This window comes from Thamnophis elegans, chromosome 12 (genome assembly GCF_009769535.1).
Source record: "Thamnophis elegans isolate rThaEle1 chromosome 12, rThaEle1.pri, whole genome shotgun sequence".
In the NCBI taxonomy this organism is placed as follows: Eukaryota; Metazoa; Chordata; class Lepidosauria; order Squamata; family Colubridae; genus Thamnophis; species Thamnophis elegans.
The window spans coordinates 18,671,729-18,689,840 of NC_045552.1; the positions used below are offsets into that span (position 1 = coordinate 18,671,729).

Sequence of the window (18,112 nt, forward strand, 5' to 3'; positions counted from 1 at the left end):
GACAGAGCGGGTCACGTGGCGGGGGACAAGACAGCCGGGGCGGGTTCTGGGAGGGGAGGTGAAGAGAGAGAGCGCGCGCGCGCAACTGAACGTCCACCTTTTATCTCCGCCAAAGCGGCCGTTTTGGTCCTGCTGCAAGTAGACCTCAAATTGATTTGATTCTTGAAAAGTGAGAACAGGTAGAATAAAAAAAAACGGTATTTCTTCCTCCTCCCCCCTCACCTCCCGTTACGCCGAAAGAAATTGAAAAGAAAGGTGGTGTTCCCCCCCCCCTCGAGGGAGCCGTTATTCCCTCCCTCCTCTCGTGAGGTAAAAATCCAGCGAACTGATTGCAAAATAAAAGAGTTTAACATCGCTCTGGCTGCCCCCCGCGGTAAATGAGAACACGCCTCGCCCCGGTTGTTAATGCGTCGCACAAGTCGTTCTCGGCTGGCCCGGGAGACTGGGCGACTTCCCCACGACGATCCCAGAGCCGCACGACTCAGGTCACCCAGCCGAAGCTTGCAGGTTTTTTTAGGTGGTGGTGGAATCTAATGGCCCTTTTTGGGGCGAGTGGGAAGGTGGACTTCCCGGCGCACCTGGCCAACCGAGGCGCGCGTTTCCCCTTCGGGAGGCGCAGAGCAATGAAGGACCGCCGGGCTTGCGCACGAGAGCGCCTCTGCCCCCGACCGTTAAAAAAACCCGTTTGACAGGAATCTGGGTGCAAGACGCGGGGGGAAGATGGTGGCCTCTTTTCCCTGCACTGGAAGGGGAAGAGGAAGGTGCGGTCATAGCCTTGCTACGGCGGAACGCAACCCACAGCGCCCCCTTCCTTTCCAACCTTGGCTGCCAAGTGGCAGGGTCTCAGCCGGCAAAAAAAGGCTTCACGTGAAAAGAAGGCGCCTCTCCTCTCCCCCCCCCCAAAAAAAGGGGGGGGAGAAGAGATAGCTGGTGGTCCACCTTTTTTTTAACCCAAGGCGCTTCCTTCGTGGGGTCGAGCGGGGAGCTGTCCTTTTCAGCACCATGCGGTCGTGCTACCACAATCCCCATCGACTCCAAGGTCAAAAACAGACTGCGAGGAGTACTAGATAGACCACCAACATGACCACCCGCCTCTCGCACAGTTGAGAATAGAACCACACCAACTACATTTGATCCACAATCCAACTTGGCATTTCCTTATTACTTCTTGGCAATTGGTATTACAAAATATGGCTGACCTACCCTTGTTGACTGAGTTACCTTAAAGGCAACTAGTTGATTACTCTGGAAAGATGATGGACAAGAGTCTTTGTTTTTCAAGCCAACTGGATTGTACTAGGTTGGAAGAGCCTGATTTACATACCTGCTGTGTTTCTGCCTCTTCGGTCCCTGCTAGGGACTGGAACTAGCCTGCCACATGCAAAACATTCACTACCACTGAATGTGCAGCCATTCTCTTAAGACCACAACAAATCAGGTACAGAAATAAGTGCTGGCTAGATGGTTCTATTTAAAAATAGCAGAGACTAGGATCTGGTTAGATCGTAGCTATGAATAGCTGGACTTTCAGATTTTGTAGGAAACAGCAGCTAGTGATTCCATATTTGTGGGAAGTGAAGAAAAATAAGACAAGATAGTGCTGCTTCTCTGTAGTCATATAGTTGCTTTGAATTGACCTCCAAGATCAGACTTTTTTTTCCCCTTTATTTGTATGCCGCCCTTTTCCCTGGGGGGACTCAGGCTTGTCCCCTCACATGTGATATTTAAAAAGCTATGAAAAACTGAACTATTCCATAGAGGATTTTTGCAACCTTCCCAACATAAGTTCTTGTGCCATTTTTTATTTCACTCTTGTCATCTGTTGGTAGAGTATTCTACGGTGATTAAAATAATGATTTTGTTGTATTCGTTGTTAGTTGTTGAGAGTTCTTTGTATATAGTGGCGCATGAATTTAATAAATTCTACAATGTTTATACTTCAATTTTCCTTTCTCTGAGTGAAAGGCATTTGATTAACTAAAGATGTAAAAGTGAAACAAAGTTGCTGTCGTTAATGGCTGGAACCCATCCTTTTACATTTAAAAATACTGAAAGATAGTCTTTGAAGCAATTTAAAATACAGGGTTTTAAAATGACAAGTGCCAAAAGTACCCAGCCTCAACTTTTTTAATCCATCTGCATTCTATACAATCAGGTTTATATAATTCTAGATAAAACTACTGGAGAAAATACTATTATCTTGCTTAAAGTCTTGTGAGTTGGTCTCTTGCTTGAATTATCTAGCCCTAAATTCTAGGACAGCATTTCTCAACCTTGGCCACTTGAAAATATGTGACCTTCCCAAGAAGTTCTCAGGACTCCCAAGCCAACATAAGGTGACCAAGACTGAGAAACACTACTAGGGCCAAGAAGCCTAGTATGGCCACAACAGTCATCAGGCTAAATTGTTCACCCAGGATCTACTCAATGGATATGAATGCTTTAATCCTGGCTTTGGCTCATTGAGCACATAAAAAGAAATTTCCATTCATGAATTCAACTTGACATTTCATTGTCAATTTATTCATCAAAATAAGTTCAATGTGTCTGCTGACTGAGTTGTGGAAGAGCATGCACTCCAGCCCACAATAAGCCATATGCAAGACTTTCACATAGGTATCTAGCAGTTTCTGCTCGAGTAAAGCAGATGACTGGTCATTGGACTATAATGCAATACAGCACAGTTATAATGCTTCATAGTAATTAACTGTTTGTTGGGTTGGCACCAAACATGAAAATAGTTGCTTTTTAGTTACCTCTGTTCATCTAAATAGCCAACAAGAATCAATGCTCAATGAAATCAATTGGACTGGACACTTTACAAACACAAGCAATATCTACAGTGGCACACACTACAACCTTGAAAGGCTGGAGCCTACCTTTGATTTCAGTATCATATAGGAATTTTTAAAGATGCAAATTCTCTAATTCTCCATTAAATATACCATTAGCCTTTTCAGGAAACTATCAAATTTGTTTTTATTGCAGAGACATTAATATATTATTTCCTCATCACTAAAAGTTTTTATGTGGTAGGGATTTTTTATATTTTTTGTCACAGTAACAAGAACCTTCAGAAGTAGATACCAAACGAAGCAATCTTTCAGACATGACAGTGGTAATATAACAGGTTACATCATGAAAGCAAAATACCCATTAATTTATTGATTACTATTTCCCTCTTGTATAAGTTTTATTTTTTTTAAATGGCTCCAGCAGGTTGTTAAATATCAATAGACTTGACAATTGGTTCATCCTTCAGAATTTCAAACGTAAGTGCTTTAGAATAATACAACCATACTCCTTTAGTCTTTGAAAAGCAACATGAAATAATTGGTGGCTTCTTTTGGAAAACAAAATGTTGTATTTATAGTTGATGCCCTTTATCTTTTTCAGTTATTTACACCATGCTGCACGTTTGTGTAAAAGGACATTTTGTACTGCTATCCAAAGCTAAAATGTCTTCTCAAGCTCATTTGAAGATACTGTATCAAAAACACCTTGAAGTACCCAGCACATTCCTATAGTCCAGAAGGATATATAGAATTAACCTGGAGGATGACATTTTCCTAACTTACTAAAGCCAGAGGTACAACACATGTTCTTGTGAAACTTAAGTACAATCCTATATCATATGCTGGTACCAAGAATGGAAAAACAAATGGTCCAGAAGCAGCTGGTCTTAAAAATTGAGGCAACAAAGAAAAGAATAAACATTTAATTTATTCCAGAATAAATCTGCTTGGGTGCATGCATGCAATGGGGTTTTTCTGTAATCTCCTTAGATGCAGCATCTCTGCATTCCAGTGCAGGCAGTTTTTCAGGATTCTTGTAAGTCTTTGAATTGTGGAAGAGAAAAACTGCAGTTTGGAGAATATAGAGCATAGCCCCTCAGCATGTGCAGATTTTTACACCTAGGAATATTTGATGCTATTCTTTTCATTTGTTAGCTCTACACAAATACCTTTTGCTTCATTAAATTTGGTAAACATACACTTCAAGTGTCATGGTCCCTAGCCATGTGCATGTGCACATAGAATCAACCTAGGATCCCATTTCATGTCATCCACTGGGCAGCAATTGGATTATTTGTAACTTGGCTCATTTCCCCCCCGTCTTCTCTCCCCTATCCCCAAGAGGAACCTTATCTTGCAGCTTCCAATGCTAGTTTTTCTAGAAAGTCTATCCTTTTGTGCTCAAGCGCCTGCAAAAACCTTTGAATCCTCTCTTCCCGTTTAGCTTTGAATTCTCGTAAAAGCGTCCCACATTTTTGAGTATCTCCACAGGTTGCCGATTCTTCATTTTTCAGTTTCTGTAACACTTGTGCCTTATCAGTTTCTAACTGTTGCCACTTCCTTTGTTCCATGTATACATCTCTGGCTTTCTGGTAAAAAAACAAAAGCAATAATCATGCATTAGGTTTCTGAGCATAGATCAACATCCCTCTACCAGTACCCTCCAAATGTCTTGGACTTCAATTCCCAGGACCTTTTGTCAGTACAAAACATACAAGGCAAACTATATTATGATTTGCTGCACTGGATTCTCTCCTATTTATAAAATTCCCTTAGGCCAGCAGGTAATTGAGTTTTAGTTCTGCGATAGCTCAGAGAACCACATTTACAAAATTAGAAGCAACTTTGCAGCTCATTCCAAATCAAGTTGGGTTGTTGGAACAAAACTGTTAAACTTTTCACTATAAAGCCAAAATGAATGAATCAGAATTGAGTGCTGGAAAATATTCATTCAGTCCATTTGTCCATTGGCTAATAAATGAACACCATTTTTTGGGATTTTCATGTATAAACTTAATCCTATCAACTGTTTGGATACATTCCAACATCTGTTACTTCTCCAATGCCCCAAACTCTTGGGATAGTGGTCACCCTTTGAATTTTCTCTACTATCCTTCCCATCCTTTCCCTTAACATTAGTCTGAAAAGCCTCAGCAAGCAAAAGATGCTGTTTGCTCTCTGAAATTTTGGGACAGGCAGTTCCATTATTTAAAGCACATATGCTGAGAGCCTGAGATTGCTTTTTTGCTTCATTAAATTTGGTCTTCAGTCTTACTTGTAATGCATTATAGTTCATCTGAAACCGAAGGATGGCCTCACATAAATTCCAGAACGAATAATCTGGCCACAGAACACTTTGAAACACGAGGCAAGAATGGGACGTCTGAGAAAAGAGAGAAAGGCACTTAATACACAAGCTAGAAAGGAAAGGAAGGCAATCAAATCATACAACACTGCTAGATTATTTCAAAACAAACTTTCTTTCTAGTTGTTCAACAGTTCTGAAATGGACAGTACACTCTGTCCCCTATGTTAGCTTGGGGACAGGGTGTCTAAAAACTGCTCAAGAAGAGCACCGGGCAAGAAGTCATCCAGCTTAGAATCATAGAGAGTAAGGATTGAAAGGGATATCAGAAAAAAATCAAGGCCACCTCCCCACCCCTAATTCAGTACATCAGCTATACTAAGGAGATATACGCTATGCTATAGACAGTATATACTATAGCCCCTGGAATATAATAGATATAGGATAATACTGTATACTATAGTTCTTGGCAGCATGCATCAGCCATAAAGTAAATCTAGAAAGACCAAACTATGGCTATTCCTGCCAAAAAGCTACAAAAGTGTCCTAAGATAGCCTCCTCCATCTTTTTTCCTTGCTATTAAAAGTTTAGATTGTAAATTCAAAGGCAAGTTTATTTTATTACCAATATTTGCAATTAGGTTTGTGAGTATTTCTAATATAAAAGTATTGGGCAAAAATGCTTAAAGTAAACTTGCTTTTTGGAACTTGAACCATCTTGTATAGAAATCAATCTTGCCAAAAGTATGAAGAAAGAGTCTAAGAGTTTCCAGAAGAGTTTTAACCCCAGATATAAATCTTTTCAGCAACTATATACGGCTTCTGCCCTGCTTTACCATGAAGAACGAGTATTTGTGTATTTTATAGTGAATCAGATAATGGTCTACCTACTTGGTAGTTCCTTTACTGGCATGGCAGAAGGCCACATTTTTTTCAATGATCTCTTTGAAGCACTTCTTATAGCACTTTCCAGGAAGAGAGTTGAAGGATTTTGTTTTGTTTTTTTAAGAGGCGTGTTATTCATACAAGGTCTTTTCTTATATCCAACAACAAAACCCAGAGAGCTGAATGTCAAATGATTACAAAGCAAGAAAATACAATTTTGCTAATTAGCTGATGAGATATTGCACTATAGATTTACCTGCCAGAGCATAAAATCACTAAGTCGAACTTCTCCAGATGTTCTGATCAGAATGTCTGGATGAGGAGATTTGCAGGAATAAAGGCATTTGTCGATGAGCGATTCTGACACATCACTGAGGGGGGAAGAGAAGGAGGGAATGAGAGAGAGAGAGAGAGAGTGCGTGAGTTTGGAGTAAAATTCACACAACTGTTAATGGCTATTAAAGTTATTCACTATTAGTTAATGGTTCATAGTTATTGGGTAATATTTATTAACTAATAAAAGTGCTGGTTATCTTTAAAGTCCTACATGGCACAGTCCCAGTTACTTGAAGGACTGTTTCTTCTTCCCATCCTACTAGATAAACTGGGCACACTGCAGGTCCCCTTCCTCAGATGTTGACACCTGATGGGACCTGAGAAAGCAACAATACACACCAGGGACAGGTTTTCTTGGATGTCTCCAGAGTATTTGGAATCTATTAAGAATGAGGAGGACGGATATTACACAAATTACACAACTGCAGATGAACTGCAGATTTTGGTATGAAGCAAAATCACTCTCCATTCTAATGCCTGTTTCCATTCTCTCTGTTTCTGTAACAACTTTCTCCTCCTTACCAGTTGATGTTGTTCAAATGCTATAGTCTTTAGCAATTATCATATGAATATCTTTTTTCCCCCAGCGTTAGTCAATTTGATCTGGCAAGACTAATAGTAGTTTCCAGTCATAATAGTAGTATGCCAACTCTCAAATGTTATGATTGTGCAATGAAGTTACCTGTCATGTGTTTGTATATGATAGATTCATGATTTGACAGAAGAACCTTTATCCTCTGAGCTAAAAGATCTCATAAAAACATTTGTAATTATAGTTAAAAACTAAGTAAGTTACTTATATGCAGATGCATTGGTAAAAAATGATAATAAAAAAATCATTTTCTGGTAATTGGGTGCATTTACCACCAAATTTCAGGTGCCTGACAACAAAAGCCTTTAGTGTAAAACTGACTGAGATCTGGTCAGTTTCAGGCAGCAGCCCAGCCATTGTAATTAAGGTCATAGGTGGACTTGTTAACTTGCAATTAAGTTGTTAACTTGCAGGAAGAGATAGAAATGTAAGCAATCTCTCCATCCTGCAAAATGTCAGGCACAGAACATGACCACTTAGTGATCATTTCATTTCACAAAAATTTTGCTGGAACATATTTATAGTAATTAAAGAAGTAATTAAATGAGAAGGTGCAGTAGTGAGTGGTTAAGGCACCAGGCTAGAAAGCAAGAGATTGTAAGTTCAATCCCGCCTTACCCAAAAACAACTGGGTGACTTTGGGTCTTTCATTCTCTTTCAGCTCAACCCACCTCACAGCGTTATTGTTGTGGGGGAAAACAGGAGGAAGGTGCATTGGATATGTTCACTGCTTATTTGTGAAAATAGTAAAGGTGGATATAAATAAATGAATAGAAACATGAGTTTTAGCCACCTGGAGAGGCAGAAATATAGCTAATTGTTTTAGAAAAAAGAAGTGGCATCTAACTGAAATTAAAGATTTCAGGGTATAACCTGACTTAGCTGTAAAATATAGGAAGCGCCAGTGGTAGCAAAGTTGAAGTTTGCTTGTTAGCAATATCTTGTTCTCATAAAGGGAGTCAAGTGGTTTATAACAATCCCTTCCCGATTGCCCCCTTTTAAAATTTAGGCTCCAGTATAAGGACTAGGACAACTCACCACGGTCGACTTGCCCCGGCCAACTTGCTTCAGGACAACTCACCATGGAACAATTCAATGTGGAGCAACTCAAGAGAGGGATGAGTGAATTGCAACGGGCCTTGTCTTCCTTTAGGTTCACAACTTCTCAAGTCAGAAGTCCTCGAGGTTTGGGTGACCTTCAATTCTCCTTTCCCGTGGCAAATTGTCCTGTGGTGAGTTGGCTGTGGCAAGTTGTCAGTATCTGCTTCACTGATTTTTCCAAGCACTTTGCATATCTATCATTTTCAAAGTTTTCTCGGTGCTTTAAATGTTTACGGAGTAGTTCTTTTTAGCCCACTAAATATTTTGAAAATAGCTTCAAGAAAAATGCAGATAGCTTCATAACTAACCCAAGAGCCATGCAAGTGGTATGTTCTATGCCACATTACCTGGGCTGAAGCAGTCCTTCTTCGACGCCCCAAGCCAACTCTTTCACTGCATTACTGATCTCCTGTCTTGATGTGTATGCAAAACCAATGTTCAAGAAACACCTTTGAATATGAAAAATCAAGACAAATTATTCACTGTGTATAGGAAGCAGACCAAAGAATTAAGAAGGTAATTAAGAAAGTACCCAGTAGGAAGGATGAGACTGTACAGAAGAACCAACCTAATCCATGGACCTTACTTTGCCTGCCAGAAAGGGGCTATTGAGTCCTCTGTGACAGAGTTCACACACCGCATTAAACTTTATAGTCATGGCTGTAAGCAGGGGTGAAATCAATTTACCTTTTCTACTGGTTTGGTAGCAATGGGAGAGCGTGTGCGCTCACTTCGCACACACTCGCCACCCTCACATATGCACCGGACTTTCCGCGCAAAAACAGACATGATGACATTCGGGTGGGTGGGCAGAGCCTGCTATCAAGCGCGCCTGCAAAGGTAAGCGAACAGTGAGGGGTGTGGGAATCCGCTGTGTCACACGATTTAGATTAGCTAGAAAGCAGGATTTCCTGCTTTCTAGCTAATATAAATAATGTGTCACAGCTGATAACCAAGATACCAGTTCACCTGAACCGGTAGCATTTTTTTTTAACCAGTTTGGGCAGACCAGTCTGAACCGGTAGTATTTCACCCCTGGCTGTAAACTAGTCAAACTTACTGTAGTCTCAATTAATAAACTACAACTGCACTAGACCATATGCTTAGCATGATAATTGAACAAATCCACACTTCATTGGATTCATTTAATATGTTAACTCATACTGCATTCCAAATGTACAAGCATGATTATGTTTCCCCCAGCATTCTATGTGAAAACTAAATGAATCATATTATGGTTACTGAACAAGCAAATCTAGCCTGTAATCAAGACCCAGCACTCTAAACATTTTGTTTATTAATCATATTTACATAGCCACCCAGGTCACAAAACGTGACTCTGGACAGCATACAATAAATATGCAAGGTGTTACTCTAAGGTGTTACAGTAGTTCAGACAGCTAAAGAGATATTCCATGCACAAAAGCAACGCTCCTCTATATACTAGCTGTAGGGAAGTAACTAAAGAAATATGTGCTCTAAAATCCTACTTGGTGGTTGGTCACTATAGTTGAAAGGACCTGAACTAAGGCCATCTATTGGGCTCATCATACTGAGCTTTCTTAAGAACCCCTGGGACATGCTTTTGAAAAGAAAGGCAGCAGAGAGACAGTTGGAGATACTGGATAGAGAATGGGAGGGCAAAAAAGGACAATATGTAGCTACCGGTAGCTCTCTGTATATGGGAAATGGCATCCAAGCTAAAATTCTGGCCTGGTGTAGCATGGTCCTTGTTCTGAAAAAAAAAATCAGCTATACCCGTAATGGCAAACCTGTGCCCAAAGTGGTACGCAGAGCCATGTTGCCTGGCATGCGCAGCATCACCTGTTCCTCTTTCGGGTTTCTGGCATGCATGCGCACATGACAATCAACTGGCTTTTGCATGTGCAGCAGTGCAGGAAACTGGAAGAGCTGGTCTTCCATTTTCCATTGTGAGCATGCATGCTGACTAGCTGATTGTCACACATGCATGAGCACATGCATGAGCAACAATAACCGGAAGACTTGCTGGTTGGTGCGCATCAGAAACCGGAAGTTCATTTTCCAGCATGCGCATGGCCCCTGGGTAGCTCCTCTTCAGGGTTGCAAGCTTGACAAGTGCGCGCAAAGTGCACTCCCTTTTCAGCACAGAGTGGTTTGCCATCACTGACCTATACATTTCTGGAGTAGGAGAAAAAGTTCAAGAGACTGGAAACAAACTCACGTGTTATAATGCTTAGTTGCCAGCACAATCTTAGCAATCAGTTCCTGGATATCCTGTGGCAGAAGGGACAGATCGCCAAGAATTCGAATACACACACCATGTTTTTCCAAGTTCTCTCTAAGGAATGGAGAATGGAGAAGAGAAAACTGAATTCTTAAAAAAAAAAGGAAGCCAAGACTAAGCAATATCTATAAAATCATATAACTGAGACTTGGTTATTCGGAAATAAGCTGATAGCTTGAAACGAGATGTGTGATATGGAGAGAGAAACACACATCAAATAGATTTCCTCATGACCAAGAGAGGAAATGCAGCTACATGCAATATAGTAAGACAGCAAGAGATTTGAAATTTTCCTATTAGGTTCTCCAGGCTTTTAATATACTACCTGGTAAGTTATTATTCTATTTCAAATGGCATTAAAATGAGCAAATATGCATTATTGTAGTGGATTAAAAAGTCACCTATTACTGCACATGATGGCATTAACTTACTTAACTGCTCTTCATGATTCCAAAGGTGAATGGATAAACAATATATGTTCTTAGCAATCAAATTGCTCTCACATTCTTCTCAGATTCATCTCCCTCCCTCCCCAAAATTAAACAACCAAGCACCTAATTGGCCAGGAATATCAGTAATTGTATGTGAAAATAAAAAATATAATGATATACATTGACTTGTCACTGACTTATTTATGCACTGCAGAAAGCCACAATATAGTTCCTATGGTTTTGGCTTAAAATGCTGTGTGGACCCAGTTATTATAGGCTCTTCAACCAACCATGTTTAGCATGATGCATGAACTCAGCAAGTAATAATCATCTTGACAATGTGAAGAGGACTTGCACATTCTAAACAATTTAAAAGAAATATATACAATCATACAGGTAGTTTTTGACTTATGACAATTTGTTTAACAACAGATTGAAGTTCTGATGATACTGAAAAAGTGAGTTATGACCTGTCCTTCAAGTTATGACTATTGCAGCATCCTGTGGTCATGTGATCATAATCTGCAACTTTCCCAGCCTGCTTCTGATGAGCAGTTAATGGGAGAGCAGGCAAGGAAGGCTGTAAATCATGACCACATAATTAATGACTGCAGTGATTGACTTAATCATGGCAAAATCATGCAATAGGAAAAAAAACAACAGTCTTACTGTTCTTCAAGAAGACGAATGAATTTTTGCCTAGCCAGTTGCATCAAGCCCTCAACTTCTTCTTGGGATCGCTTGAAATTCTCAATGCTAAAGGCATAAACTGTGACTTCCCGGATACCCAAACTCAAGCACCATTGTAATGTCTAGAGAGGAAGACAAGTTAAGGCAGAATAGAATGAAACATTGGTTTAACCTCCCAGTTTAGTGGATGCAATAGATTACACTTCTGTCTAGATATCACCCTTCAACTACTGGGCAAGTCCATTCCAGCTGAAGGTGGCAATTTAATATCACTCAGAGATTTACAGATATGTTATTTGCATCACATTATCAAATGATGCAACATGCAACACTAGCAGGGATTTGTGTAATTTAATTAAATTGCCTTAAATAATTTGTGTTTTGGCCTATGTTTGGGATTAACAGACATTCCTCCCTGCTGTTGATCCATTCAACTGAGGCTCTATTATAATTATACATTACTTTTTGGGAATGTTAGAAGGCTGATGCAAGAAAGCAAGTAACCTTTACTGCTGTTTAACAACAGGTTTTCCCTTCTCTTAAATGAAGAGTGTACAATTCTTACTGATTCAAGTATTGGATCAGGTTTTATATGGAATACCAAGGACCACATTCCAAAAGTAACTACCCGATAGGACCAAACTCATTTTGTGAAAATTTAGAGAAATTTAAGGAGTGAAGTTACCTTAAAACTTGCAAAATAATCAACTTGCTTAAAAAAACAACAGAATCGAAAACTCCCCCTTTTTTTAGCCCACTAACTTTCCAAAGACTCTAATATTACAAAAATGGGATTCTGGCAGGTTGCACAAGACTTCTTCTCTTTGCTTTTTTGCATCATGCTCAATTAACTGACTGGAGTTGATGAACTGCAAATCAGATGCAATTGGTATCCTGGTACATGTATATAGCACATCATTGGTTTCTCCCTCCCAAGTTACGAACGTCCAATCTAGAAATATCCAAAAAGGGGATAGCAGTGATAGCAATCTAGAAATATCCAAAAAGAGATAGCAGTGATTTTCTCCTCTCCACAGTGAACCGAGCAAGGAAAAGATTCTTAGCACAGTTCCAATCTGATCATTTTCAAAGGGTTTTTGAAATTAGTCCGACTAGGAGCTTCAGGTTTCCTACTGGTTTTTTAACAGGGGGAGTCATGCTTTGGCACACCATAGTAATCTCTTAGGGATAACCATCTTTGCATTCTTGATGTGATGCTCAGGAAAGATTCTTCCTACCTGTGTTAGTTTTGCAAAACCCTGTGAATGCCCTTCCAGCTTCTTCACTTGATGCTTCTGAGCATAGCGACGATTGCCGTCCATGATGAATGCAATGTGCTTGGGCATTGGCCCTGCCTGGAATTGAAGCAAGAAATATTAGGCCCAAGAGCAAGAGATGTGCACCCAGGAAAATGGGACCAGAATTGTTTTGAGATGCTCCTGCATTTGAAACATGAACTCTCTGCTCTGACCTCCTTAAGGGATACCCCAAGAATAAATAATCATGTCTGCTCCTGACCAATCGGTCTATAACAACCATTGTCCTACTGATGGAGCTGCAGTTCTATACTCCTGAACTACTGAGAGAAAGCATGAAAAGGGGCAGAGAAATGAAGGGGAAAAAAGCACAATCCTTCTCTACTTCTTTTTTTATGTTTTATTTATTTTATTTATAATACTTTTCATCTCCATCAAACTGTGTGAATTGGGTACAATTATTTGAAAGTTCATAGTCCACATATTTGTTGTTATATTCATTACATTAACATAACTATATCAAGATATAATTACAACAACACATAATATCATCATAAACTTCTCTCCAGAGTAACATTTTCTCTTCTCATATCTCCTCCTTCCTAACTTCTGGTTCTATTCTCTAGCCATCCCATGTCAGAAAATATTCAGTTTCTTCTCTGTTCTTGATAATGAACATTAATCTGTCCATTTCTGCACATTATTTTCTGAATCACCCTCTCGGTCTGACGGGATCTCCTCACTCTTCCAGTGTTGCACAGATACAATCCTAGCCACAGTCGGTACATGTAAAATCAAATATGTAGTCTTTTTGTCATATTTTTCCAGTAAGATGCCCAACAAAAATGTCTTTGGTCTCAGTTCAATATGTTTCTTTGTCATTTTTTCCAACCAGATATGTATTTTCAACCAGTATTTTTTAGTTTGGGGGCACGTCCAACACAATCCCTCTCTACTTCTAATCCTATAAAAATCTTTTACAACCATCCTGAGATGGGAAGATTAGAGAAAGGAAATATGGTTTAGAAGCTACTTATCCCGCAAGCGGAAGGACTTCAGAACCATCCTGGAATTTTACTAACCTATGCATATAAGATGCATGTTTTATTTTAACATGTAAATCTCACCGTGCCTTCCATAAAATACTATGACAGACAGTAAAAACCAATGATTCCCAGAACAGATCCAGAATGTAAAGATGGCAGCATGAAGAAGCCATACAAACTTCAAGAATGGGCAAAATATCAAATTCTGAGAACATATCTTGGCCACTTACTAGCAAAATACAGTAGGGACAGCAGACACGAACAATTCATCTACTCCTAAATTCAGTGAGTGGCAGCTTAGTGCAATTCTGCCCCCAAATCTATTATTGGTGGTTGCATAGGAGTTACAAGCTTTAGTATTCTTTTTCCCACTGTATCCAAGCAGGTATCTATTTGTCCCCACAGAAATTTGTCCTTGAATCTTTTATTGAAAGATTACTTTAACAAATAGAATCTACATGACGAGGAAGACAATTCTTACTTGGCGCAATTTAATAATCATCTGGGAATACAATTCTCAACTGTGATCTCTTCCAAAGTTTTGGACAAGGATACCCAACATCTGACCTCCCACTAAGCTAAGAATAAGGCTGGAATAAGTGATGTTGAGGCCAAAGCATCAGGAAAAGCTTCATCTGAAGAAGGATGTTGTGTGTCCCCCCCACACCACCCTTAAATATTAAACATTCTGATTTAATATTTCTAGGTTAATTAATACATACCTTTATTACACTAGCACAGAATCTCTCCAATAGGGACAATTCACCTTCTCTTATCCACGACATGGTGCTTCCTCTCAAGAACACGTCTTTGAAGTGAAGAGAACAAATGCTAATGGGCAGGAATCCTGAGACAGAGAAGAACTTTTGGATTCACAAGTATACCAACTCTTCACATACGAAAGCCAGCACCATCTGCCTTCCCCAAATTTTGGTATACTGGAACTTGTGAAGACCAGGCTGGCAGGATATTCAGAGTGCTCTACTCACTTGAGGGGTGGCAGATTAGACTAGCCCAGGGGTCTCCAACCTTGGCAATTTTAAGACTTTTGGACTTCAACTCCCAGAATTCCTCAGCCAGCTTTGCTAGCAGAATTCCTCAGCCAGTTGAAGTCCACAAGTAGTCTTAAAATTGCCAAGGTTGGAGCCCCCCCAGGCTGAATTATCCCTCTTACCCTTTCCCCCCAATATTGTTTGGTTGGAAGAGAGAATATAGATTTCTACTTGTCTTCTAACTAACCTAATGAAGCTGGTTTGGTATAGAAGTTAAGGCATCAGGATAGAAAGCAGGAGACTATACGTTCTATTCCCACTATACCCACGATGGGTGAAGAGGCGTCAAGTACAAGTACAGTATTCCCACTATAAGCCTGTTCACCAAAAGATGTTGCAAATTATCTCTTTAAGCATAAAAAGGAGAAAAAGAAACTTCATAATAAACATCTGCGTGGTTGTTTCAGTGAAATGACAGGAATGGAAGCATGGCACTCCTTTTTAAGGGTGGGCAATAATATTTCTACAGGTGCTTTCCAAGCTAAAGTACTGTACTTCTTTACTCAAACTGGTTTCCTTCTGACCTCCAAAAAACCTCTATAGTTTTTTGGGGCAACAGTTCCAAACTGATGTTTACCCCTGTTGCCTTTAGGGAATTTTCTTTATCTTCCAGCCAAAATTCTTCTGGGAATTTTCTATAGTTGCCCCCTTCAAATATGAGCCAAGCCCAACTGTGCTTATTTCAAAGCCCAGACAAAGGATGACCAGGTGCTACTTTGGTCTCAGAACTAATGGTTGAAGTTAGCTTCCATTATTGTGAGGGACAACAGTATTCCCAAAGACTAAATGTAACTGCATCATTGATATTTTTTATCTCGTAGTAAAATTATAATAGAATATAAACACATTAAAGGTTAATATTTGCAAATAACATTTATAAAGAAATGCAATGAATTAAGGGTTTGGGTTTTTTGTAAAATACAGGCCACTCTCTTGTCATAGGAACACTTTTTTTCCAGTTCTAGTTGTTTTACAAGTACAGCAGTAAAAGTCTATGCACAGGCTTTTACTGTTTACACAGAAGCCAATTTAAATAAAATGTACAACATCTTGCAGTGTCACCTGTCCCATAGAACGCAATCTTGCTTCCTTTGTACACACTTCAATTTAAATCAGATTGTTCCACTGGTTCTTTTTTGCACTCATTTTGCCTGCCTGGATTTGTTAGGATGGAGAAATACTATCCTTTCATGATAAATCCTGTTGGGTTGGTTGAGGCATTACGTGAAGATCTTCTGCAGACCGATTTCATTATTAAGGATCAGACCCAAACCAACCGGCGGCGGGGATAGTCACCCACAGCAGGCTAAGCTTAATTAGCATTTAACCTTGTGGTGTAGGGTTTCCTGCCTGAGTAGTGGGTTGGACTAGAAGACCTCCAAGGTCCCTTCCAACTCTCTTATTTTGTTTCTATTTTTGATTCTATTCCTTATTCCAAGAGTCTGCAAACTTGGCACCAGGAATTCTGGGAGTTGAAGTCCACAAGGCTTAAAGGTGCCAAGTTTGCAGACCCCTGCCTTATTCTCTTCCCTATTTTATTCCTATCCCATTCCTATTCTATTCTTGTTGAAGCTTTTTGTTGTGCAAACTCACCACAGTCCTGTCAGTTTAGGTTTAGGACTCACAGCCACCCCACGCCAGTCCTGAAAATGCATTAAACGAAACGCCCGGGGAATGCCACCAACACGTTTTTGCACGTGTACGTGAGGATGCGCCTATGCACGCTATTGGGATCGCACACCCAAGCGGACCCCGCTCCTCCCCGTCCCACCCGCTCCATTCCATCCGAAAAACCGCGGGGAAGGCGGCGTCTGCAAGCGTCCAAAAGCAGGAGTAGCAGCAGCAGCAGCATCGGCTCGGAGCTTCGTTCCCCCCTCCCACCCCGTCCCCCCCCTCCGCGCGCGCTTGCGTGTTCCCTTACCAGCCTTTCCCCTCACCTGCCGGGCTCCAGCTCGCGCCTGCCTGCGCCTCGGCGGTCCCGCCACGACTCTTCTGCCACGGGTGGTGGGACTCGCCCTTCCGTATATGTCACGCCGGCCCGGCTGCCGGCTTGCGTCATTCTCTCGCAACAGCACGCGCGCATTGCGGGGGGTGGGAGTGGGAGGGAGGAGGGAGGGGAGGTAATGACGAGGCGGGTCCTGTGGGAGATGGGGGGCGGAGCCGAGATTCTGAGGAGTCGATTCCGAAGCGCCGGTTGGCTGTGAGGGGAACCGTTGAGTGGCGCGCGGGAGAACGGCTAGTTTGAGTTGCAGCCATTTCCCGGGTGCGTGTTGTGGGAAGGGGGAGTCATTTGAATTTTTGCCATTTACACACACACCCGCACCCGCTACGGCTGCCCTTCTTATGGTTCTTGAAGGGGGTGGCTTTAAAGCAGGGGTCTCCAACCTTGGCCACTTTTAGCCTGGAGGACTTCAGTTCCCAGAATTCCTCAGCCAGCTTTGCTGGCTGAGGAATTCTGGGAGTTGAAGTCCAAAAGTCTTTACAAGGTTTGGAGACCCCTGCTTTAAGCCACCCCTTTCAAGAATGTGTGTGTGAATCATTTCACTGAAACAACCATGCGAATGTTTATTATGTTCTTTTTCTCCTTTTTGTGCTTAAACAAAGAGATAATTTGCAACATTTTTTGGTGAACTGGTCCAAGATGGGAATAGAACTCCTGCTTTCTACCACTGATGCCTTAACTTCTATACCAAACTGGCTTCATTAGGTTAGTTAGAATACTCAGCTAGAAATCTATATTCTCTTCCCCAAGCAAACAATAACATTGTGGGGAAAGGGTAAGAGGGATAATCTAGCCCAGGGGTCTCCAACCTTGCCAACTTTAAGACTTGTGACTTCAATCCTGGGAGTTGAGGTCCAAAATCTTAAAATTGCCAAGGTTGCCCTGGGCTAGCCTAATCTGTCATGCTTCAAGTGAGGAGAGCACTCAGAATATCCAGCTAGCCTGGTCTTCACAAGTTCCAGTATACCAAAATTTGGGACAGATGGTGCTGGCTTTCGTATGTGAAGAGTTGGTAAAGCTGGCTGGAGAATTCTTGGAGTTGAAGTCTTCCAGGCTTATAGCTGCCAAGGTTGGAGAACCCTGGCTTAAAGGACGATTTGGGTGAAAGGACGCCAAAAGTCATCCTGACTAGGTTGCAAAGTTAAATGGAATTCATTTTTTTTAAGTGTTGAACTCCGCCATGGAAGTAATTCCTAATGTGTTCATTGGAGTAATGGACTTCTAGGTGAGTGATTTTAATATAATGATGTTTTTTTAATCCAGCATTGGATATTCTGGGAGTTGAAGTCCTCACATCAGAGGTGGTATTCAGCAGGTTCTGACCAGTTCTGGAGAACTGGTAGTGGAAATTTTGA

At 40.9% G+C, this 18,112-nt stretch overlaps 1 protein-coding gene across 4 annotated transcripts; it reads right to left on the reverse strand.

The window, feature by feature from the left end:
- Positions 1–3,139: 3,139 nt before the first annotated feature.
- DHDDS (dehydrodolichyl diphosphate synthase subunit) lies at positions 3,140–16,835 on the reverse strand. Of its 4 annotated transcripts, none has more exons than XM_032227616.1 (9): positions 16,693–16,835; positions 14,426–14,511; positions 12,640–12,756; positions 11,381–11,523; positions 10,218–10,334; positions 8,362–8,463; positions 6,242–6,356; positions 5,071–5,178; positions 3,140–4,384 (listed from the first exon to the last, which is right to left on the reverse strand). In XM_032227616.1, the coding sequence occupies exons 2-9, from the start codon at positions 14,486–14,488 to the stop codon at positions 4,145–4,147; spliced, it is 1,005 nt and encodes a 334-aa protein (XP_032083507.1). In that variant the 5' UTR covers positions 14,489–14,511; positions 16,693–16,835; the 3' UTR covers positions 3,140–4,144. The 4 variants fall into 4 exon arrangements, with proteins under 4 accessions (XP_032083507.1, XP_032083505.1, XP_032083508.1 ...); XM_032227614.1 differs by having other exon boundaries at positions 14,426–14,550; XM_032227617.1 differs by having other exon boundaries at positions 16,677–16,835.
- Between the last annotated feature and the right edge of the window lie 1,277 nt (positions 16,836–18,112).

Coding starts and splice junctions, on each gene's coding strand:
- DHDDS (XM_032227616.1), bottom strand. CDS start 14,488: ATGTCGTGGATAAGAGAAGGTGAATTGTCCCTATTGGAGAGATTCTGT. Junction 12,757..14,425: donor TCTGTGCTAGTGTAATAAAG/GTATGTATTAAT, acceptor CTTCAATTCCAG/GCAGGGCCAATGCCCAAGCA. Junction 6,357..8,361: donor GAAGGACTGCTTCAGCCCAG/GTAATGTGGCAT, acceptor TTCCCCCCTCAG/TGATGTGTCAGAATCGCTCA.